Source organism: Sceloporus occidentalis, unplaced genomic scaffold (genome assembly GCF_023333645.1).
Source record: "Sceloporus occidentalis isolate IW3139 unplaced genomic scaffold, rSceOcc1.0.p SCAF_469, whole genome shotgun sequence".
Classification (NCBI taxonomy): Eukaryota; Metazoa; Chordata; class Lepidosauria; order Squamata; family Phrynosomatidae; genus Sceloporus; species Sceloporus occidentalis.
In genome coordinates this window covers 1-23,563 of record NW_028317449.1, presented here as the reverse complement: position 1 = coordinate 23,563, position 23,563 = coordinate 1, and the positions used below count along the sequence as shown (strand labels likewise).

The 23,563-nt window shown below is 50.7% G+C and overlaps 1 protein-coding gene and 1 pseudogene across 1 annotated transcript; both read left to right on the top strand.

The window, feature by feature from the left end:
* Nucleotides 1-542: 542 nt before the first annotated feature.
* On the top strand, nucleotides 543-661 carry LOC149271722 (5S ribosomal RNA; annotated as a pseudogene).
* Nucleotides 662-3,033: 2,372 nt separating this feature from the next.
* On the top strand, nucleotides 3,034-17,887 carry LOC149271721 (translation initiation factor eIF2B subunit delta-like). The gene is made up of 16 exons (XM_089507169.1): nucleotides 3,034-3,212; nucleotides 6,710-6,901; nucleotides 7,735-7,798; nucleotides 8,241-8,373; nucleotides 8,915-8,955; nucleotides 12,013-12,181; nucleotides 12,293-12,517; nucleotides 13,085-13,164; nucleotides 14,490-14,581; nucleotides 14,940-15,054; nucleotides 15,400-15,476; nucleotides 15,910-16,012; nucleotides 16,084-16,211; nucleotides 16,504-16,681; nucleotides 17,398-17,578; nucleotides 17,688-17,887. Exons 1-16 carry the CDS (start codon nucleotides 3,034-3,036, stop codon nucleotides 17,885-17,887), a joined length of 2,157 nt encoding a protein of 718 aa, XP_089363295.1.
* Nucleotides 17,888-23,563: the final 5,676 nt, after the last annotated feature.

Here is a 23,563-nt window from a genome sequence, read left to right as displayed (position 1 = left end):
ATATATAAACACACAAACACAGAATAACATTTATAGAAATCTTAGTTTATGGATTGCAACGGTTGGCATGCTCACTGCCGGACGATAACTCCGCCTCCTCCAACGGACGCATTTAAGGAGATTTGCAGTTTGTGGTAATAAAGTGAAGGCACCTTCTCACCTTCTCTGTCCTGTCCCAGGGCTTATAATTCTTTCTGTCTGACGACAAGCAGCAACAGCAGCAGCAACAGAATAAGAGGAGTAAAATAAAACGCTTTCACGTGCTGCGGCAATACCATGCTGAAAGCGCCTGATCTTGGAAGCTAAGCAGGGTTGTGCCTGGTTAGTACCTGGATGGGAAACCACCTGGGAATACCAGGTGTTGTAGACTTTCTCACAGTCTGCTTTTTGCCATGTGTTTCTTGCTCATCATCAAAGCTTTAAGCCCTTATTTGAACCTTCTCATCTTCTCTGTACTGTCCCAGGTATTATAATTCTTTCTGTCTGATGACGACAAGCATCAGCAGCAACAGAATAAGAGAAGTAAAATAAAAAGTTTTCATACCTGTGGCCATACCACCCTGAAAGCGGCCGATCTCGTCTGATCTTGGAAGCTAAGCAGGGTTGGGCCTGATTAGTACCTGGATGGGAGACCGCCTGGGAATACCAGGTGTTGTAGGCTTTTTCTTTTCTCACAGTCCAGGGAGAGCTTTTTGCCATGTGTTTCTTGCTCATCATCAAAGCTTTAAGCCCTTATTTAAACCTTCTCACCTTCTCTGTCCTGTCCCAGGGCTTATAATTCTTTCTGTCTGATGACAAGCAGCAGCAGCAACAGAATAAGGCGATAAACCAAAAGGTTTTCACAAATGTGGCCATGCACAATGTGCACTTTTTTACCAAGAAAAACAGACCACGTTACAGGCTCAATCACAGGCCAGACATATACAATAAGACATTTTATAAACTGTACATCCAAAAATGTAGTTTATTTATTAGAATGCGGGTGAAGGATCCAATATGTAGGCAGGACATCCAGACCCCTGAAGGAACGTGTGGGCAACATAAGGAACAAAAATACTAAACACAGCGTCCCAAGGCACTGTAATTCGTGCTCAAAATTCTCTCTAGAAAGTTTAAAAATATTGGGTATTGATTGGGTTCCCCCTAATTGGAGAGGAGGCAACACAATAGAGAACCTATCAAAAAGGGAAACAGAATGGATTTTTAAATTAAAAACTTTTAAAAAGGGTGGCCTGAACATGGAGCTAGATATCCTAGCACACATTTGAATACAAAGAAGAAATGTTTTAATATATATTTTCTAATATAAATATAACTTTTCATTGACATATATATTTTTTAATATAATTTTTCCTTGACAATTGACATGTTCTTAAACCAACATTTGAATAAATACATCAATATTATTATTATTATTAGCTTTTATTTATATAGCGCCAACAATTTACGCAGTGCTTAATACAATACATAAGTTCAAAGGGTATGACAAGACGAGAATTGACAGACTAAGACAAACCGATACATTAGGTGGAGAGACTCGGCTCGCAAGCTTACAATCTTGAGGGAAATGGGGTGACAAACATAAGGCATAGAGAAAGGGTGAGAGGTAGTGCGGGGGGTATCAGTGACAGGTGAGAGGTAGTGTGGGGGGTATAAGGCACAGAGAAAGGGTGAGAGGTAGTGTGGGGGGTATCAGTGACGGGTGAGAGGCAGTGTGGGGGGGTATAAGGCACAGAGAAAGGGTGAGAGGTGGTGCGGGGGTATCAGTGACGGGTGAGAGGTGGTGCGGGGGGTATAAGGCACAGAGAAAGGGTGAGAGGTGGTGTGGTGGTTGTCTCAATGACAAGGAAGTTCTAGCAGCTAAGGTGGTGCGGCTTCTCTGAAGAAGTGGGTTTTACATTCCAGAGATATGGGGGCAGCTCGAGTGAGATCTTGTAGACGGGAAAAGGAAGAGGTGATGAGTGAGGAGGAGAGCCTTTGTTAGGGAACAGTTAAGGACTGGAGGGAGTTTATGGTTGGAGATGATAGGAATAAAATTGGTTAGGTTGCGCATGTTGGTTAAGTTTGGTGGTTGCGAGTGATCGGAATAGGGAGGAATATGTGGGGGACAGAAGTAGCAGAGCAAACACAGGCAGGTTTCACATATAAAGGTTAGTGTAGAGGTGCTGGGATAGCTGTGATGGCAGAGAGATGGTATTTGGAATGGTTTAATTGGGAGAAGTGGGTACTAAAGGGATCCAAAGTGTTGGTGCCCTCTACTGGCATGATTAAATAGATCTGGTAATTAACTGTCTATGTATTAGGACAACACTGGGGTGGGTGGGAGAGAGGCAGGGAGGGCAGGCAAAAAGTCAGTTGTGGGGAAGATGGAGGAGTGTATTGCAGGCTTTGAGGGCTTTTAGCAAAGTATGGAGGTTTGCTTAGGCTTCAGTTGTTGTGGGGAAGATGGAGCATGACAATTCAATACCTAATAAATATACAAGCAAATTAATATGGATAATACATATCTTAAAAAAAAAACTTAATGTAATTCAATAAATACACATACAAAATCAATATGGATAACCTATATTTCAATAAATACACAGACATATGTTAGAATAAATTATGTTTTATTGTTTTTATACATATATCATAAGGGAAGAAGTTTCCCAGTTATGTATAAAACAGACGAATGTTCTATATAACTTTCTATTTAGGTTTTTAATAAATTCTTCGTGTATTTTCCATAAATTCTGATCATATTTTTTATTCACAATCCGTTTGATTATCTTGAAGTTTCAATTATGAGATGTATGTCCGTGTTGTACTCTCCGGAATATATATTTTTCTCCACCCTTTGCTGGGCAATGGGAGGTCTCCTCCCCTTATTCTAAATGAAAGGTGAAAAACCTATAGATAAAAATAAATAGAAACACACTTCAAACGGATATGATCAGATCAACTCCCTAACCCGATCGTAACAACTTTTATTATTTTCCCTATTCATTCATCGGACACTTACCTTCGATTACCGCTGCATACGAGAAGTACATGACAGACGTCACGGATGGAGGTGGTAGGTGGCTGGAGCAGGAGGACGGACAGACTGACGCCAGACGGATGACGCCGGAACAGTCAGACGCCCGGACGTCAGGGATCCAAGATGGCGCCCCCCATACACGGATAAAAACGCAGACGGAAGAACGGAACACTCCTGAGGAAGCCGCATTGTGGCGAAACGCGTTGAGAAAGACGGATAGAGCTCTCGTTTTAATTTCTGGACTTTTAGATTTCATTTAAATTCAACTTTTTAAGTCGTTTTTAGTGAGGTAGTATTCCCTCACAGGAACTACGTATACATATAGTGTACTCTATTGAGCTGGGCATGCACCCAGAATAAATCTTTACTTTATTTATCAGTATATGTTTTGGTGGATTAGTTCATACATATACTTCTACATACAAGCACGTGACCAGGAAGGATTGATGAAACCAAACTCCTATGCGCCTGACACATCAGTTATAACTAAGCCAGAACTTATTGAGTTCCTACACCATTGTGTTTTTCATGTTGTTGTTTTCTCCATATATACTCCACATAAGGACCTGATCAACTCATTCAGATTGTGAGTGCGCACACAAAATTTCCATACAACAATTGAGTTTGACATACTACACTATCAGAGTTATCGCTTTTGTTTATTTTGCAAATTGAAAACCGACCAAAAACACAAGCGCCCCCTAGTGGATCAAAATGACGACAAGCAGCAGCAGCAACAGAATAAGAGGAGTAAAATAAAAAGCTTTTACGCCTGCGGCCATACCATCCTGAAAGCGCCCGATCTCGTCTGATCTCGTAAGCTAAGCTGTGTGACAGATACCCTATTTTCTATCTCTGATCCTAAAATCCCCCAAAATGTGTAATTCAAAACAAGATATTATTCCACAACTATAGCTATTGGGAAAAATCTGTAAAATATCTATATGATCGGTGCACAGTACAAAAAATAAACAAGAAACATTAAATACAAACCATATAAAAACATATCATGACATTAATGGGACTCGTCAGCATGAGGTTGGAAACCCGATTATTGCTTACGGCTGGTAAGCACTACAAGATTTCTGTGGGAAAGCAAGTCTTCTGGTTTGACTGCTGGATGTAGGTGAGCGTTTAATAATTCCTCTCCTATTCTCTAATCCTGAGTGGAGGGTTATTTTCCCCCACCTTATATGTGACTAATTTGCCTCTATTTAAAAACCAAAAAAACAACATTATATTTATCACCTCTTGTTGCTGGAATCCAACTGGACTCTGCTGAAAAGGAATTATCAATTTCAGTGGAAATTTTCTTAAATCAAATTTCAATTAGCCGGGAGAAGATAGTAAACATGAAGTGTATCTAATAATTAGGTGAGGCGACAAAGCTTATCGCTGCAATCCACTCCCATCGACTAAAACCCTCCAATCGGGATCAGGGATGTCTTATTATAATTAGGAACTTTGTCATGTGATATAGCACATTTCTACTAAATTTGCCATTATTCACCAAGTGGAGACTCTTTTAGTGGTTTTTAATAGTTAACTAAAAAACATGCTGAAAATTACTTCAAAGGCCGAAAATTTTTATGACCATTTAGCAAAGATAGTGTCAGCCAAAGTTTTCCCAGACCATCTGGCTTCAGACTTTATTTTTTAAATTGTTTTTAGCGTTTATTTATTTAAACATTAAATTGACTTACTAGCCCAGAAAATAATTGTGGATAGGTTAGAGTTTTCTCAACGTCCTAAAAATATTCTAATCTATATAAAATATTGAGATGTACTAAAGCATATTTGTCTTACTCAAAACCATTATAATAGGGAAAGCAATGATTATAACTTGCCTTAAAATAGAATTATTATTATTTATCGTTTTATATAGCGCCATCAAATTCCATAGCGCTGTACAATGGGTAGACAGGACATAACTAGTATGTAACATAACAAATTGGCTAACAGAGACAACAGGTGAGGAGGGCCCTGCGCACAGAAGCTTACAGTCTAGAGGGATATCTAGGGGGGATCTAGTTAGGGATATTAATGAAACAAAATAGGCAAAACCAATATTTTATCACATATGCAAAATAACGACACTATTAATTATTGTTAGGATCACATCCACAATATTAATACAAAGAGATACCCTATATTTTATCTCCGATCCTAAATTCTTTCAGATCGCCGGAAATTATCATTCAAATTAGATATATCTCACCATGATAGTCTAACAAAAATATTATTTATTGTATAAACACAATTTATAAACTATTTATATAAGTCACACAGTGCATGATATAAAACACAACATTCTTAAAACATGTCAAAATGAATTAATTCAAAATACAGTATAATATCGGTTATCAATATGAATTATTACTTTATGAGTCTAACACACACAAAATGCAACACCTTAACCTTATAATGGCATTTATCAAACCAATTAATTTCCACTCAGCAACCAAAATAATAATAATCAGGGTGGCAATAAAAATATCACTTACTCTCTTTATATATTAGTTCAACCAATAGACATTATTAAATTATTTTTAATTCTCATAAGAGTATTAGTGAAGTTCCTAATAGATGCAAATAATGTCAAACTTCATCTATAGGTAAAAATACCTTTTCATTATTGTCATTATCACGGGTTATAAGCTGCAGTCTCATATACAATAACGCCATATACAATAACGCCATATACCATTTCCCAGAAGAAGGGAATTCTATATTGAAGAAGAAAAAATTCACCTCTATTCAGAATAATAAAACAATTATAATTACCACCACTTGTTGCTGTGGTCCAACTGGTACTTGTAGAAATTAATCCAGGTTCAGTGGCAAGAAATTAAGCGGGAAGAAATATAACTTTCTAAAAGTTATATAGGTTAGAACGCAAAGTAACTCTTAGAATAGAATATGGTGCAAGGATGTTCCAAAATTCCAATTCTCTGGGGTAAATTTGATGAATGAGTCCCAGTGAGAGAGTCCAATTTGTCTAGGTGAGTTAGTTAGTCCAAGTGAGTGAGTCCCTAAATTATTAAAGACATAAGCTTTTAAAGACAGGGCTCATTATCATAGCCTCCACCTATTGACTGGAATTCTCCAATCATAACGGTGGGTTTTACCCATTATAATTAGGACTTCTACTCATATGTACACCGTTGTAATTTCTTAATTTACCTGCGAGAGACGCTCTGGTCTAAGAAATAACTTAAGACCATTACATGTGTTTGGAATTCATCCATGGTCACTTTATCTTTAGATGTTACCTCCTAGATAGTAAATCAGGTCTCTGTAGTCACCCATATCTCCAGACGTTGCCTCTTAGGTAGTAAATTAGGTTTTGGTGGTCTTACGACGTATCCCCCATTCCAATTTACATTCCTAAGGATATGCAGTGTCTACTCCTTAACTTTCTCATGGGAGATAACATTAATTGGATCATATATACTGAAGCATCTATATACATGAATACTTCTTTGTTCTCATTATAGCGAGAACAAAGACAGAAAGAAATAATCACTATATGATTAAGGAAAATAAAAATGGTTCTGACTCCATTTTATGTTCATATAAAATACATATATATGGAATACTTGTTTTCAGTCATAAAATATCTGACATTACACAACAGGTAGCAAGTCCTCTGAGAAGCCCAAGGTAACTTGGGCCTTTCCCTTACAGTGCCAAGACATGCTCTGGAACCCTCTACCTCTACCTCTACCTCTACCTCTACCTCTACCTCTACCTCTACCTCTACCTCTACCTCTACCTCTACCTCTACCTCTACCTCTACCTCTACCTCTACCTCTACCTCTACCTCTACCTCTACCTCTACCTCTACCTCTACCTCTACCTCTACCTCTACCTCTACGAGTCAGGGCCACTTATATACAGCAAGGGACAGGCATGATAGGAGAGCACAGAGAACCAGAACACGACCAAAGTAAATGAGCCCCGGAAACTGGATGCAAATTCCTACAGCAGTAGCAGCCGCTTCTATACACATTATCGGGGCTTTCAAGGCTATTGAACCCTGCGATACCTCCATACCCAGCAAACATTCTGACCTTCTGGAAAAGAGGGGCATTAGGGGAGGAAAGAGGTGTATAAGAGGAGTAGAGAGGCATCAGGAGAGGAAAGAAGGGCATCAGGGAGGAGAGAGGGGCATCATTGCAGGGGAGAGAGGCTGGCCAGACTAAATAGGGATACTTGGGAGCCATACGACGGCTGGACCTATGACACTGGGGACCTGATGGTTGTTAAGGAAACTTAGAGAATATGTCATGGAAAACCTGCAGCAAAGGGTTAAGGGAAAGACGGAAGAGGAGTGGGGGGTATTAGAGTATGCGAGTGAGAGACAGCGGGCTGCTCTGTCTGTGGTGTGACAGATAGGGGCAACTAGGGCCTGACAGATGGAGCAGATAAGGGCAGATAAAGTAGGCAGAAGGGTCACCGAAAACGTCTGCAGAAACTTGCTGCTCAGACCAACTACTCATTAGCGGAGAGACCCAAAAATATCCAAACCCGCCGTATTTACAGGGTTAATTTACTAATAACATTATGACACTGGTTCTGCATTGGGCATTCTGGGCACTCGTCTGTACTGATATAGCCCTCGCTCAGCACTTTGCGTAGGTGACATCTCCGGACAGATTTGGGGCAGTCGGCAGCTATCTGCTCGCAGTTTCTCTGCACAATAATTACAGGGTGTCCTCTAACGTCCACACAGGGGAGACCACAGCGGCCATGCGGGACTCATACATTTCACGTGTAAAAAATCGTAGAAGGGATTCACACACGTACATGCCATATACAGTAACACGTGAGATGCATACGTGTTCCGTGGGCCGCCCTACAACTAGGGACTGCCCTAGAAAATGTGAGCCAGTTAGATTAATAAATTGCTGTTTTATTAACCCCTTACGATACACTGGCACTTTATACTCTGTACTAACATTTATTTAAGGCACTGCTAGCAGCAGGGAGTTCTCACTGGACTACAACTCCCAGCATGCTCAGTTTGCACCAGGAGTAAGCTAAGCACATTGGGAGTTGTAGTCCAGGGGGATGATACTCTCTTGATACATGACTCAACTTTCTGTCACAGGTTATGGCTGTGCTTGCCCACACCAAAGATGGCTGCCGCTAGGAAAGCCCCCTCCCCTTTATCATGTGCTCTGAGCTCTACGCGTAGATTGGTCCGTTTTGCTAGGAGTTGAAGCCGCCTTTGGTATGGTTTATGTGTCCTCCGGCCGCGGGGTTGCGCTGTGTGCTCGCGGGGATCAGTGACAGGGAGTCCCGGGGAGGAGAAAACAAGGCAGCAGGCATGGAGGGCTCCGAACACGGTGAGACAGCACAGCCTGGCAACCGCCATGTGACCCGGAAGCCCCATAACTGAGCCTGGCAGCTCCCCTGTAAACCGAGTACCCCCCAGCTGAGTTTGACAGCCCCCATATGACCCGGGTACCCCCGATTGAGCCTGGCATCCCCTATGTGACCCTGGTACCCCATAACTGAGCCTGTGTGACCTGGGTACCCCATAACTGAGCCTGGCAGCCCCCATGTGACCCGGGTACCCCATAACTGTACCTGGCAGCCCCCAATTGACCCCTATCTGCTTCTGGGGCCCCCTTATTTGACCCTTACATCTTCCTAACTGAACCCGACCCTCTCAGCCCAGCCAGGTTCCCCCAGTTGACTCTTGAGCCTCTTATCTCAGCGTCTCAGAAATGGGCCGCGGAGCCCCTGAGACGTGACTGTCAAACCCCATATCTGTAAACACGTCATCCTGTTCCTGATCCTGGATGAGCAGTCTCTGTGGACCCCCTTCCGGTCTGAGTGGTCTCTGTGGAGTCCAGTTTACTAACTCTTTTATCTCCGTTGTAGGAGGCAATAAAGTGAAGAGGACCGAGCATCACCATGTGAAGGTACCGCCTTGTCATGCATGTTCTAGTGATCCGTGTGCCATGGCTGCATGGAACAGTGCTGGTGAATGTGTGCGTTAGTAATATGTAAATTCCCCAACTATCCGCTCCTGACCAATCGCGTAAAGAGCAGAGATGTGTCTCCATGACACCACGCGTTACGACCCCATCGGGCAGCTCCTGACCAATCACACGAGGGAGCTGCCCACTGGGTAGATGATTGGTCAGGGAGCTGTGTGTTGTTCTGTGAATGGGTGGACAGTGTTTGGGGAGAGGTCTCATCTTGATGGGCGGGAGTTGGTCAGCCTGAAGCATGTGCGTGACTTGCTGCTTGTTATGTGCGTGACTTGTTGCTTGTTATGTGCGTGACTTGCTGCTTGTTATGTGCGTGACTTGCTGCTTGTTATGTGCGTGACTTGCTGCTTGTTATGTGCGTGACTTGCTGCTTGTTATGTGCGTGACCTGCTGCTTGTTATGTGCGTGACTTGCTGCTTGTTATGTGCGTGACTTGCTGCTTGTTATGTGCGTGACTTGCTGCTTGTTATGTGCGTGACTTGCTGCTTGTTATGTGCGTGACTTGCTGCTTGTTATGTGCGTGACTTGCTGCTTGTTATGTGCGTGACTTGTTGCTTGTTATGTGCGTGACTTGCTGCTTGTTATGTGCGTGACTTGCTGCTTGTTATGTGCGTGACTTGCTGCTTGTTATGTGCGTGACTTGCTGCTTGTTATGTGCGTGACCTGCTGCTTGTTATGTGCGTGACTTGCTGCTTGTTATGTGCGTGACTTGCTGCTTGTTATGTGCGTGACTTGCTGCTTGTTATGTGCGTGACTTGCTGCTTGTTATGTGCGTGACTTGCTGCTTGTTATGTGCGTGACTTGTTGCTTGTTATGTGCGTGACTTGCTGCTTGTTATGTGCGTGACTTGCTGCTTGTTATGTGCGTGACTTGCTGCTTGTTATGTGCGTGACTTGCTGCTTGTTATGTGCGTCCTGCTGCTTGTTATGTGCGTCCTGCTGCTTGTTATGTGTGTGACTTGCTGCTTGTTATGTGCGTCCTGCTGCTTGTTATGTGCGTGACCTGCTGCTTGTTATGTGCGTGACTTGCTGCTTGTTATGTGCGTGACTTGCTGCTTGTTATGTGCGTGACTTGCTGCTTGTTATGTGCGTGACTTGTTGCTTGTTATGTGTGTGACTTGCTGCTTGTTATGTGTGTGACTTGTTGCTTGTTATGTGCGTGACTTGCTGCTTGTTATGTGCGTGACTTGCTGCTTGTTATGTGCGTGACTTGCTGCTTGTTATGTGCGTGACTTGCTGCTTGTTATGTGCGTGACTTGCTGCTTGTTATGTGTGTGACTTGCTGCTTGTTATGTGTGTGACTTGCTGCTTGTTATGTGCGTGACTTGTTGCTTGTTATGTGCGTGACTTGCTGCTTGTTATGTGCGTGACTTGCTGCTTGTTATGTGCGTGACTTGCTACTTGTTATGTGCGTGACTTGCTGCTTGTTATGTGCGTGACCTGCTGCTTGTTATGTGCGTGACCTGCTGCTTGTTATGTGCGTGACTTGCTGCTTGTTATGTGCGTGACTTGTTGCTTGTTATGTGCGTGACTTGTTGCTTGTTATGTGTGTGACTTGCTGCTTGTTATGTGTGTGACTTGCTGCTTGTTATGTGCGTGACTTGCTGCTTGTTATGTGCGTGACTTGCTGCTTGTTATGTGTGTGACTTGCTGCTTGTTATGTGCGTGACCTGCTGCTTGTTATGTGCGTGACTTGCTGCTTGTTATGTGCGTGACTTGCTGCTTGTTATGTGCGTGACTTGTTGCTTGTTATGTGCGTGACTTGTTGCTTGTTATGTGCGTGACTTGCTGCTTGTTATGTGCGTGACTTGCTGCTTGTTATGTGCGTGACTTGCTGCTTGTTATGTGCGTGACTTGCTGCTTGTTATGTGCGTGACTTGCTGCTTGTTATGTGCGTGACTTGTTGCTTGTTATGTGCGTGACTTGTTGCTTGTTATGTGCGTGACTTGCTGCTTGTTATGTGCGTGACTTGCTGCTTGTTATGTGCGTGACTTGCTGCTTGTTATGTGCGTGACTTGTTGCTTGTTATGTGCGTGACTTGTTGCTTGTTATGTGCGTCCTGCTGCTTGTTGTGTGTGACTTGCTGCTTGTTATGTGCGTGACTTGTTGCTTGTTATGTGCGTCCTGATGCTTGTTATGTGTGACTTGTTGCTTGTTATGTGTGTGACTTGTTGCTTGTTATGTGCGTGACTTGCTGCTTGTTATGTGCGTGACTTGTTGCTTGTTATGTGCGTGACTTGCTGCTTGTTATGTGCGTGACGTGTTGCTTGTTATGTGTGTGACTTGCTGCTTGTTATGTGCGGGACTTGCTGCTTGTTATGTGCGTGACGTGTTGCTTGTTATGTGTGTGACTTGCTGCTTGTTGTGTGTGACTTGCTGCTTGTTATGTGCGTCCTGCTGCTTGTTATGTGCGTGACTTGTTGCTTGTTATGTGCGTGACTTGTTGCTTGTTATGTGCGTGACTTGCTGCTTGTTATGTGCGTGACTTGCTGCTTGTTATGTGCGTGACTTGCTGCTTGTTATGTGCGTGACTTGCTGCTTGTTATGTGCGTGACTTGCTGCTTGTTATGTGCGTGACTTGTTGCTTGTTATGTGCGTGACTTGTTGCTTGTTATGTGCGTGACTTGCTGCTTGTTATGTGCGTGACTTGCTGCTTGTTATGTGCGTGACTTGCTGCTTGTTATGTGCGTGACTTGTTGCTTGTTATGTGCGTGACTTGTTGCTTGTTATGTGCGTCCTGCTGCTTGTTGTGTGTGACTTGCTGCTTGTTATGTGCGTCCTGCTGCTTGTTATGTGTGTGACTTGCTGCTTGTTATGTGTGTGACTTGCTGCTTGTTATGTGCGTCCTGCTGCTTGTTATGTGTGTGACTTGTTGCTTGTTATGTGTGTGACTTGTTGCTTGTTGTGTGCGTCCTGCTGCTTGTTATTGCGAGCCGGTGTGTCTGTCCTGCTATGAAGCCGCTTGTCACTGTGTCCTGTGCACAAGGTGGACGGTCCAGAGCTGTCCAAGGAGGAGAAGCTTCGCCTTCGAAAAGAAAAGAAACAGCAGAAAAAGAACAAGGAAAAAAGCCCAGCTGAGCCTACCAAGGATGCTCCAAAGGTTGCAAGCACGTTACCGCGTATGTACAGCCCCGGGGAGCAGCAGGAGGGCACATGTAAAGCCCCCTAAGGGTGTGGGCTGAGCAGGCGTGTGAGGCTAGCGAGAGCTGGCCTCCAGGCTGAGAGGTAACTCATTCATTACTGACTTGTCTGTGTTTCTCTGTTAGATACCCAGCCCGCCACTGCCCCTGCCCCTGCCACCCTGCCCACCAATGTGGCGCCACCTGCAGGTGCAGCGGTTGAGGTGCCTGCTGGAGGAGGGAAGAGTAAGTCGGAGCTGCGAGCCGAGCGGCGGGCCAAGCAAGAGGCAGAGCGTGCGCATAAGCAACAGAAAAAGACAGAGGCCGGCCCGGTGCCAGGGCAGAACAAGGTCAAGACGGCACCAGTTGAAGGTCAGACATGTGGGCAGCATGGCACAACACAAGGGTAAATGGGCACAGGCGGGTGGGAAGCGTGGCAGAACACCAGGGTAAATGGGCACAGGCGGGTGGGCAGGATGACATGGTGTAAGGGAAGATGAGTTAAATGCAATAGGGTCAGGGGTGTGGGGGCAGAACATTTGTATGGAGTTACACCTCCCATGTGGCTTCTGAATGCCATACCCTGGATCCAACGGTGATTTGTTATCCGGGCCCCCGGTGACTTGTAGTCCGGGCCCCCGTTGACTTGTAGTCCGGGCCCCCGGTGACTTGTAATCAGGGCCCCCGGTGACTTGTCGTCCGGACCCCCGGTAACTTGTAGTCAGGGCCCCCGGTGACTTGTCGTCCGGGCCCCCGGGGGCTTGTCGTCCGGGCCCCCGGCGGCTTGTCGTCCGGGCCCCCGGCGGCTTGTCGTCCGGGCCCCCGGCGGCTTGTCGTCCGGGCCCCCGGCGGCTTGTCGTCCGGGCCCCCGGCGGCTTGTCGTCCGGGCCCCCGGCGGCTTGCAGTTCAGTTGTTTTAGCGCTGGTTCTCTCCTTCCAGTAAAGCGTCTTCCTGAAAACGTCCAAGTGGATGACCCAGCGGCACAGAAGAAGCTGGCAAAGAAACTGGAACGTCAGCAGGTGGGAGCCTCCAGAAGCCCTGGGCACGCCCCTGAGCATCGCCCTGTACCCGCCCCTCAGCACCCACCCTACATTGTGCCTCTCATCCCCGTATCTGCACCCCTTTTTAACCCACTATACTGTCACCGTGGCATATGGTTAACCCCTTGACGTTCATTGATGGGTCCTCACGGAAAAACGGTCACTTAACACGTCATGTCATTAAACAAGCTTAGAAAGTGATCGACATGGAAAATCCTGACATGGAAAGAGTTAAAGTAAAAGCATATCAAATACCCAGGGGGTGTCTAATTTAAAAAATGAATGGTTTGATGGGGTAAATTGGAGCGGCCGGGCTCAAAGATAGGGCATAGGCACAGACTGACCAAAATGGGGGGGGCGCCCTTCCCAAATGTAGCCTTTTAACCCCAAACACCAGACAAACCCCTGCATGTGGGGTATCAGTGCACTCGGGAGATGTTGCTGGACACATATTGGGGGGTTGTTTGAAAGTGTCCTGTACCAGGAGCTGTAAATCCATACCTGAAGCGCAATTTTAGTGATAAAAAAACCCGCAAAATAAATTGCTATCGCAAAGTTTGACAGGTGGTAGTACAATTAGTGCATGGAAAGGGTTAAAATACCAGCATTTGAAATACCTCGGGGTGTTTAGTTTTCAAAAATATATGGTTTGATGGGGTGAATTGTATTGGCCGGCTTCAAAGATACCCGAAATAGCACATGGGGGAAGAATTACCAGATTTGGGAAAAAAAATGGGTTTGAAATAGCAAAACGCTACTTTTTTTAAATGGGAAATTAGATAATATGATGAAAACTTTGGTATCTGAAGAAAGCCCTTCTTGTCCGAAAAAAAAACCATATAACTTGTGTGGGTTCAGTAAATGGGTGAGAAGAAAATTACATCTAAACACGAGCTCCGCAAAAGGGTTAAAACAGCCTCGGTCCCAAAGGGTGCAAAAAATAAAAACAGCCCGGTCCTTAAGGGGTTAAAGCGTCAGCAGTCCACTCGTTGTCGTTCCTTCTCGCTCGGCAGGCGGTGCTCTCAGGCCCCGGAGGTGCAGGTCTGTAGGCAGTGTGCTCCGAGTGTGTTAACCGCTTCATGTCCCTGAAACCTCTGCCAGTTGAAAGTGCTGTAACTTTATCGCCTATAACCCGGGAAACGGTGACACTTTCCACGCTCTGCCTCCGTGTAGCGCTCTGGGGGGGGGTCACTTCCCGCTAATTGAGGACACAGACTGTCTGTGGGGTGTTTTTGCTAATCGTGGGCCCCGTGCAGTCCCAGGGAGACCGCCAGCTACTCTCCTCACTCCTCTGCCCTCCGCAGGTTCCTCTCCGCCAGGACTACGGGGCCAAGGTCAGCATGTTCTCCCATCTTCACCAGTACAGCCGGAGGATTCCTCTCACGCAGCAGATGAGGTGAGTGCGCAGGCCATGCTCCGCACAACTTCCTGTTGCCCCGCAATGGGAGGAGCCACCTCCCTGTCCCAAATCTCCTTTCTTCGTCACCCTGCAGTGGGAGGGGCCGGCTCCTTGTCCCACAGCTCCCGTCTGTGTGTGTCACCCTGCAGTGGGAGGGGCCGGCTCCTTGTCCCACAGCTCCCGTCTGTGTGTGTCACCCTGCAGTGGGAGGGGCCGGCTCCTTGTCCCACAGCTCCCGTCTGTGTGTGTCACCCCGCAGTGGGAGGGGCCGGCTCCTTGTCCCACAGCTCCCGCCTGTGTCACCCTGCAGTGGGATGTGTAGGTGATGGGTGATTTGTCGCCCTGTCTCTCTCAGTATCCCGTCCCCCGTGATACACCCGGCGGTGGTCCGACTCGGCCTGCAGTACTCTCAGGGAATCATCAGCGGCTCCAACTCTCGCTGCATTGCGCTGCTGCACTGCTTCAAACAGGTACTTCCCGGCTCTAGCTTCCTGCGTGACGTCCTCATCCTTCCCTGCCTCGGAGAGACCCCTCACTGCCTACGCCCTGACCCCCTGTGTCTGCGGCAGACCCCACACCAGATGTACCCCTAATCTCTGAGCCCCGTGTCCCAAACAGACCCCACACGGCCACCGTCACTGCCTACTCTCTGAGCCGGTATCTGCAGCAGATCCTGCGCCGTCTCGCTGCCCGCTCCCCATCCGCTGCTGCACATAAACAACGTCCCCTAATACAGGACAGAGGACGATATGGCCATCACCTTCACCCTATAGACAGGCAGGCGGTTAATAACCTGTCCTTATATAATACCGCAGGTCATTCGGGATTATAGCACCCCCCCTCACGAAGAGCTCTCGCGGGACCTTGTCAACAAACTGAAGCCTTATATCAGGTACGTGTCCCAGTGTCTGTGTATTAGGAGGGGTGAGAGGTACGTGTCCCTGTGTCTGTGTATTAGGAGGGGGTGCGTGTCCCGGTGTCTGTGTATTAGGAGGGGTGAGAGGTGCGCGTCCCGGTGTCTGTGTATTAGGAGGGGCTCCCGGTGTCTGTGTATTAGGAGGGGTTCCCGGTGTCTGTGTGTTAGGAGGGGTTCCCGGTGTCTGTGTGTTAGGAGGGGCTCCCGGTGTCTGTGTATTAGGAGGGGTTCCCGGTGTCTGTGTATTAGAGTATATTGTTTTCTGTGTCTGTGTATTAGGAGGGGTTCCCGGTGTCTGTGTATTAGGAGGGGTTCCCGGTGTCTGTGTGTTAGGAGGGGCTCCCGGTGTCTGTGTATTAGGAGGGGTTCCCGGTGTCTGTGTATTAGAGTATATTGTTTTCTCCGGCAGTTTCCTGAGTCAGTGTCGCCCTCTGTCGGCCAGTATGGGAAATGCGATTAAATGCATTAAGAAGGAGATCTCGAACACGAGCTCCTCCAGGGCGGAGGACGAGGTAAGTGGGGGCCGGATCGTCTCCTCTGGCCGCGGAGGGCTCTGTGTAGTAAGAAGTCGCTCTGTTTTCAGGCGAAGGCCACGCTGCTCTCCTACATCGACAGCTACATCCGCGAGAAGATCCACCTGGCGGCTCAGGCCATCTCCAAATACGCATCGGAGAAAATCAGCGAGGACGACGTCGTTCTGGTTTACGGATGGTGCGTGGAGCTATGCGGGGGATGCGCGAGAGATAGAGGGACCGGCGGCATCGGGCATTGAGAATGGGGAGAGGCGGCCGGGGGTCCTTGGGGCTCGGGGAGAGGCGGCCGGGGGTCCTTGGGGCTCGGGGAGAGGCGGCCGGGGGTCCTTGGGGCTCGGGGAGAGGCGGCCGGGGGTCCTTGGGGCTCGGGGAGAGGCGGCCGGGGCACGTAGGAGGTTGCAGGAGGAGAGGTGGTGGGCCGAGGAAGTGACGGCTGAGACTGCATGTAACGGACTCTGTGGGTTTCTCAGCTCCTCGCTGGTGACCTTCACGCTCTGCGAAGCGCATAAGAACGGGAAGAGGTTCCGTGTCATCGTGGCCGACAGCCGTCCGCGGCTGGAGGGGAGGGAGACCCTGCGGCGGTTGGTGAGCTGCGGCGTTCACTGCACGTACATTCTGATCGCCGCCGTTTCCTACATTCTGCCGGAGGTAAGGACTGGCTGGTGCTGGAAGGGGGCAAAGCGGGTGCCGGGGGTAACGTGCGGGAAGGGGCAAATCGGGCGCCGGGGGATAATGCGCGGGAAGGGGGCAGAGCGGGCGCCGGGGGTAATGTGCAGGCGCCTGGGTGTAATGCGCAGGAAGGGGCAGAGCGGGCGCCGGGGGTAATGCGCGCGAAGGGGGCAGAGCGGGCGCCGGGGGTAATGCGCGCGAAGGGGGCAGAGCGGGCACCGGGGGTAATGCGCGTGAAGGGGGCAGAGCGGGCACTGGGGGGTAATGCGCGCGAAGGGGGCAGAGCGGGCACTGGGGGGTAATGCACGCGAAGGGGGCAGAGCGGGCACTGGGGGGTAATGCACGGGAAGGGGGCAGAGCGGGCGCAGGGGGTAATGTGCGGGCGCCGGGGGTAAAGCGTGGGAAGGAGGCAGAGCGGGCGCCGGGGGTAAATCGCGGGAAGGGGGCAGAGCGGGCGCCTGGGTGTAATGCGCAGGAAGGGGCAGAGCGGGCGCCGGGGGTAATGCACAGGAAGGGGGCAGAGCGCGTGCCGGGGGTAATGCGCAGGAAGGGGGCAGAGCGGGCGCCGGGGGTAATGCGCAGGAAGGGGCAAATCGGGCGCCGGGGGGCAATCCGCGGGAAGGGAGCAGAGCGGTGAAAGGCAGGGGTTGTTAAGGGGCAAGTAACCTCACAGTAAAGGTGTGTGTTCCCCTTAGGTATCCAAAGTGTTCCTAGGGGCCCACGCGCTGCTGGCCAACGGATACGTCATGTCCCGCGTGGGCACGTCGCAGATAGCTCTGCTAGCCAAAGCCCACAACGTGCCGGTCCTCGTCTGCTGCGAGACCTACAAGTTTTGCGAGAAGGTCCAGACGGACTCCTTCGTGTCCAACGAGCTGGGTGAGAGGCCCCCGCGAGTCGTATGCGATACCCGGGTAATGTTACCGGGTCCGTGCCCACCCCGCCAGTGCAGCCGGTTCAGTATTAACCCCGTCCTTCTCATTTCCAGATGACCCCGATGACCTGATCTTGAGCCGGAAGGGCAGGTGTCCCCTGAAGCAGTGGGAGAAGAACCCCTCGCTGCGGCTCCTGAACCTGGTGTACGACGTCACGCCGCCCGATCTGGTGGATCTGGTGATCACGGACCTGGGGATGATCCCGTGCACCTCTGTGCCCGTCGTGCTGCGGGTCAAGAGCGGGGAGCAGTAGCCGCGGGGGCCAGGGGTCCTCGTCTTCTCAGCCCAATAAACTGTTGGACGCGCAGGAGGTCGGCCCCGCGTGGCTGAGGGGGCCGGGGCCGGAGCACTCATCTGAAGGGGGTTTCGCTCATTAAAGTTACCGGCAGCTTGTGCTCTGCGTCTGGCTCAGTCTGTGAAACTGTTTTCTAGATCTTTGGTTAAAAAGGACGAAGCCGGACCCTCCACGCAGCGGGCGAAAACGAGGCAAAAGGCTCCGAATTCGTGTCCGACATTTGTGATTCCACGTTCACTGTCATGCCCGAGTTCGCTCGCTCGCTCGCACGCACTCTCTTGTGCCCGCGCTCGCACGCACGCTCTTGTGCCCGCGCTCGCACGCACGCTCTTGTGCCCGCGTTCGCTCGCTCGCACTCTCTTGTGCCCGCGTTCGCTCGCTCGCACGCACTCTCTTGTGCCCGCGTTCGCTCGCTCGCACTCTTGTGCCCGCGTTCGCTCGCTCGCACTCTTGTGCCCGCGTTCGCTCGCTCGCACTCTTGTGCCCGCCCTCGCTCGCACTCTTGTGCCCGCCCTCGCTCGCTCGCACTCTTGTGCCCGCCCTCGCTCGCACTCTTGTGCCCGCCCTCGCTCGCACTCTCTTGTGCCCGCGCTCGCACTCTTGTGCCCGCGCTCGCACTCTTGTGCCCGCGCTCGCACTCTTGTGCCCGCGCTCGCACTCTTGTGCCCACGCTCGCTCGCACTCTCATGCCCACTGTGAAGAAAGAAGATGCGGATGTAATTGGCTGAGAATGGAGGGAGACATTGAGAGTGAGTGAATTAGTGAGTGAGCACGCCGGGCAAGCGGAGCGAATGGACGGGACAGAACATTCTAGGAACCGGTTGTTGGCATCTGCGTGTGTAAGAGACTGTACGAGACCGATGGCAGCCCGTGGCAGAGCCAGCATTATTCTGTCCTGGGGTTCTCCCCCTTCCACCCCCCCTCAATCAATCAGTGACAACGGGGAGGAATAATCCTGCAGATTGAAGGGAGTTAAGATGGGGGAGGGGTGTAATATCAGTTTGTACATGTTTCATGTATGTAATAACACTTTATGGGCTTTCTGGTGCTGTAAGTGTTAAGGAGAAGACCTTCCCATGAGCCTGAAGACATGGAGGCTTGTAAAATGAACACAGAAGGGGTGTAAACCCCGACAACTGCCCCGGGCGTGGGGTTCAATCTGATTACACAGACAAATTCTGCCTGCATGGGGGGGGTCAGGCACGTCACACAAAACGGTCAGGACCTATGACGTGGCTGGCACGTCACTATTAAACAAGCTTAGAAAGTCGAGGCATTCAGCAAGTCGATCGACATCAGGGGCCGTGTGCGGCTCCCCCCGGGGCATCAACATCCGGCACGCGCTGCATGGCAGCGGACGCCCGCTATAAAAGAGTTTAGGAGACGATCAACGAGGCACTCACGGTAGAATCTCACGCATGGAAAGGGTTAAATACCTTCAGAGATACCCAAAATAGCACACGGCGAAGAATTAACAGATCTGGAAAAAATGCCTAATACCGTGCAGAAGAAAACACAAAACATTGGGTGTTTCGAAACTCGGCGCGAAGAGAAGAATCTATTTAGCATTTTTTTCATTAGCTTTTTTTGTAAAAGATTTTTCAAACAAAAGAGAAAAAGTTTTTTTTATCAAATTTTATTACTATTTTTATAGAAGCCCTTCTTGTCCTGAAAAAATAACAAAATATAACGTGCGTGGGTTCAGTAAATGAGCGAGGAGAAAATTACAGCTGAACACGAGCGCCGCAAAAGGGTTAAAACAGCCTCGGTCCCAAAAAAGGGGTTAAATACATAAAGGGGGTTAATAAAGGACGGAGGGGGATTTATTTCAAAGGAGCATACCCGGAGTATGATCGGCGAATTACCCCAACCAGGGGTATGATTGACTGGTGAGTTACCCCCAACCTGAGGAGCGGCAATCTGCGCAGCGCAAACCGCTCCCCACTCTGGGAATTTTGGTCCCTTCAATCATCCGTACGAACTACTGCGAGCACTTCCGGGTGCCGGACGGGGGTGGAACTCAGGTGTCTCGGTGTTTAGCGCTCCGGGAGGGTTTCCGGGCGGATCCGGCCCCGCCGCGGGGTCTCGGTATTACACACCTTCCCGAAGCGGAGCCCCAGATACCCCGAGGAGGCTCAGGCCCCCAGCGCTAGCAGGCATGCTCGGCCAAGATGGCGACGGAGCCGCGGCGATCAAAACAAAGTGTCTCGTGCGTTTAGCGCTCTGTGAAGGGAACGTCATCACCGAGCGCCAGGGCGCCATCTTTAAACGTCTGTAGCTGGATGGTACGCTTGTACTGAGAGTGACATGTATCACGTATGTATTCGGCATGTACCCCTGGCTCAGCCTCGCGGTGCGCGCGTGATGTGAGTGTATCTGGACTGACTGACTATGGGGTGGCGTGGAGTGGGATGGAGAGACACGTATGTGGACTCAGTGACGTGGAGTGTGTGTTGCTGGGGTGATGGATGGAGTGTGTGTCATGTGTACGTTACTTACACGTCCCAGGGTTACATTGGCTGCGGTGCCAGCACATGTATGTGGACATGGAATGCGTGTTGCTAGGTGATGGATGGAGTGTGTGTCATGTGTATGTTATTTACATGTCCCGGGGTTACGGTGTCAGCACATGTAGGTGGACGTGGAATGCGTGTTGCCGGGGTGATGCATGGAGTTGGCGTGTTCACGTATGAAGCCGTTCCTGTCCCCAGATGCGGCGCCGTCACGTTGGGGTGTGATGTTGATGGACCCGTCTGAGCACACGGCTGGAGACACCATGGTTCTCGGGACGGATCACTCGGAGCTGCTGCACCCCTCTTCTCCTGCCGAGGCTCGTGGCCCCTGCCCCGCGGGAGTCACTCCGGTTACCAAGGAGCCGTGTGAGCCGGTCACGGCCAGCGAGCAGCGCGGTGAGTGTGCCGGGTATCTGTGTAGTTAGAAGCCCCCTGTGTGTCCCAGCACTTGGGGAGGTCCACGGGTTACACCGTGGTTACCCTGCCTATAATATGGGGTATTTGGGTAACGAGGGGCTCCCCGGGGCTGTTGGTTCGTTTTGTATCAGCGCTGCTAGAATCCGGGGAGACCCCGAGGGGCTTCTGGTTTATTGCCCCCCCATCCTTATTGCCTCGTTTATGTCTTTAGGTTACTCATCTGAGTTAAACTGCAAAGATGCCTTCGATAAAGAGATGCCTCCCGACGCTCTTCAGACGCCCACCCCGAAGAGGAGACGAGGAAGACCCCCGAAGCACAAGAAGAACAACCTGCCGGCCTCCCCCGCCCTTCCCGTGTCTGTGCCAGGACCCCCATCGCCTGGTCTGCCGGCCGTGCCAGAGAGCGACCCTCCCGCAGCCGGCCTGCTGACCCCGACAGCCAAAGTGCCAAAGAAACGGGGGCGCAAGTCCAAAGCCGAGCTTCTCCTGCTGCGTCTGGCCCAGGAAGCAGATGCTGAGGAGCCCGAGAGCCCCGGCATCCAGAGAGAGCACGACGGAGAAAGCGAGGAGCCGGCAGCCACGCCGAGCGGGCGTCCCCGGAGACGCGCGGCCGCAACGTAAGCTCTTCTGCATCTGCTTCTCCTTCTGGGCTGACGCTGCTTTAGTTGCCGCCTCCTGACTCTCTCCTTACATAGAGCTCTGAAGTATCTTCACGACATGGAGGAGGAGTGGTCGGCGGCCGTCACCTCGTCGGCTAACAAACCCGCCGGCGCAGAACGCAGCATCCCTGAGGAGCCGGTGAAGAAGAGGCGCAGGAAGAAGGCAGACGACGCCGACGAGGACTTCGTGGTCTCCGAGGATCTGCTGGTGGCGGCTGAGCATGAAGAGGATGAAACCGAGCAGCTGAGTGAGGCATCTGACACTGAGCTGAGTGCAGGCAGGAAGAAGTGCGCGTACATCCACCGCGAGGTGAGTGACCCTGTGCTCTCGGGGTGGGTTGTATCAGGAGACCCCACATTCTCACTTTTGGGGGGTTGTTTGTGCTCTCGGTTTAGGGGGTGGGGGGGATGGTCTCGGCGGGGTTTGCTCTCGGTTTAGGGGGTGGGGGGTTGTCTCGGCGGGGTTTGTGCTCTCGGTTTAGGGGGTGGGGGGGATTGTCTCGGCGGGGTTTGCTCTCGGTTTAGGGGGTGGGGGGGATTGTCTCGGCGGGGTTTGCTCTCGGTTTAGGGGGTGGGGGGTTGGTCTCGGTTTAGGGGGTGGGGGGTTTGTCTCGGCGGTGTTTGCTCTCGGTTTAGGGGGTGGGGGGGATTGTCTCGGCGGTGTTTGCTCTCGGTTTAGGGGGTGGGGGGTTGTCTCGGCGGGGTTTGTGCTCTCGGTTTAGGGGGTGGGGGGATGGTCTCGGTTTAGGGGGTGGGGGGGATTGCCTCGGCGGGGTTTGTGCTCTCGGTTTAGGGGGTGGGGGGGATGGTCTCGGCGGGGTTTGTGCTCTCGGTTTAGGGGGTGGGGGCTGTCTTGTGCCCCCCGGTACGGCTGTTATAACATATATTTGATGCTCACTCTCTGTTCTTTGTCAGAGGAGCAGCCCAGTGCTGAGAGGAACCGCAGAGAACGGCTTCCAAAGACCCATCATGGGGCCCGTCTGGAAAGCCACCGAGATCACAGCGGAATTGTAAGAGCATCTCTGGTACGGGGGGGGGGGGGGACTGGTGTTTCGCGGGAGGTCAGGTGGGGAGTGTGGGGCTGGCGGGAGGTCAGGCGGGAGGGCAGGTGGGGTGTCTGGGGGGGGCAGGTGGGGGCTGGCGGGAGGTCAGGCGGGGAGTGTGGGGGCTGGCGGGAGGTCAGGCGGGGAGTGTGGGGGCTGGCGGGAGGTCAGGTGGGGAGTGTGGGGGCTGGCGGGGAGGTCAGGTGGGGAGTGTGGGGGCTGGCGGGGAGGTCAGGTGGGGGCTGGCGGCTGCTCTGAGGGGTTTGGAATGTCTAGGAAGGTGAAGAGCCTGGTGATGGATCTTGGATCTCTCCATGTCCTGCGTCTGAGAGGACGGCCGATGAGCTCGGGAGATCTGCTGGGGGGGGGGATAGAGCAGCGAAGACGTTCCCTGCGGGTTTCAGGGTGACGGCTCGTTGGGCTGTCTCGGGGGCCGGTCACCGGGTATGACTGGAGCGCGGCCCCGGTGGCGGGGCGGTTGGGTGGCGGGGCCGCAGCTGCTGTGAAGTACCTGATGTTGTTGTCTCCTGCAGCCGAGACGCCAACCATTCGCAGTGGGAGTTTCCGGAGTGGATCCCGAGCACCGCGGACTGGCACTTCCTGACCGCCAGGTGACTGCGGCCCATCGCCCTGGGACTGAACACGCCGACCCCTGCTCACGCGTGTTGCTCGTAGCTTTGCCGCGTGTGCCTGCAGGAGCTCCTGTGTGCTAGACACTGAAACCCAGAGTCTGTCGGCGGATCGGCCCCAATCGGCCCGTGTAGTCTGTAAAGATTCAAACCGTAATCACTCGGCTTAGATTCAGGAGCCGTATGTCTATCCCATACATGCTTAAATCCCATCGCTGTTACCCTCTGCCACCTGTGTTTCCGTGTGCTTGACGTGTCTTTGCCGTGTACATGCACCTGCTTTACAATTTTTTTTACTCTTGTCTACCAGTGAAGCTGAGGAATTCCTCCCCGCTCTGACTACCTCCCCACCATTTAGCATCCGAAGGGAAGG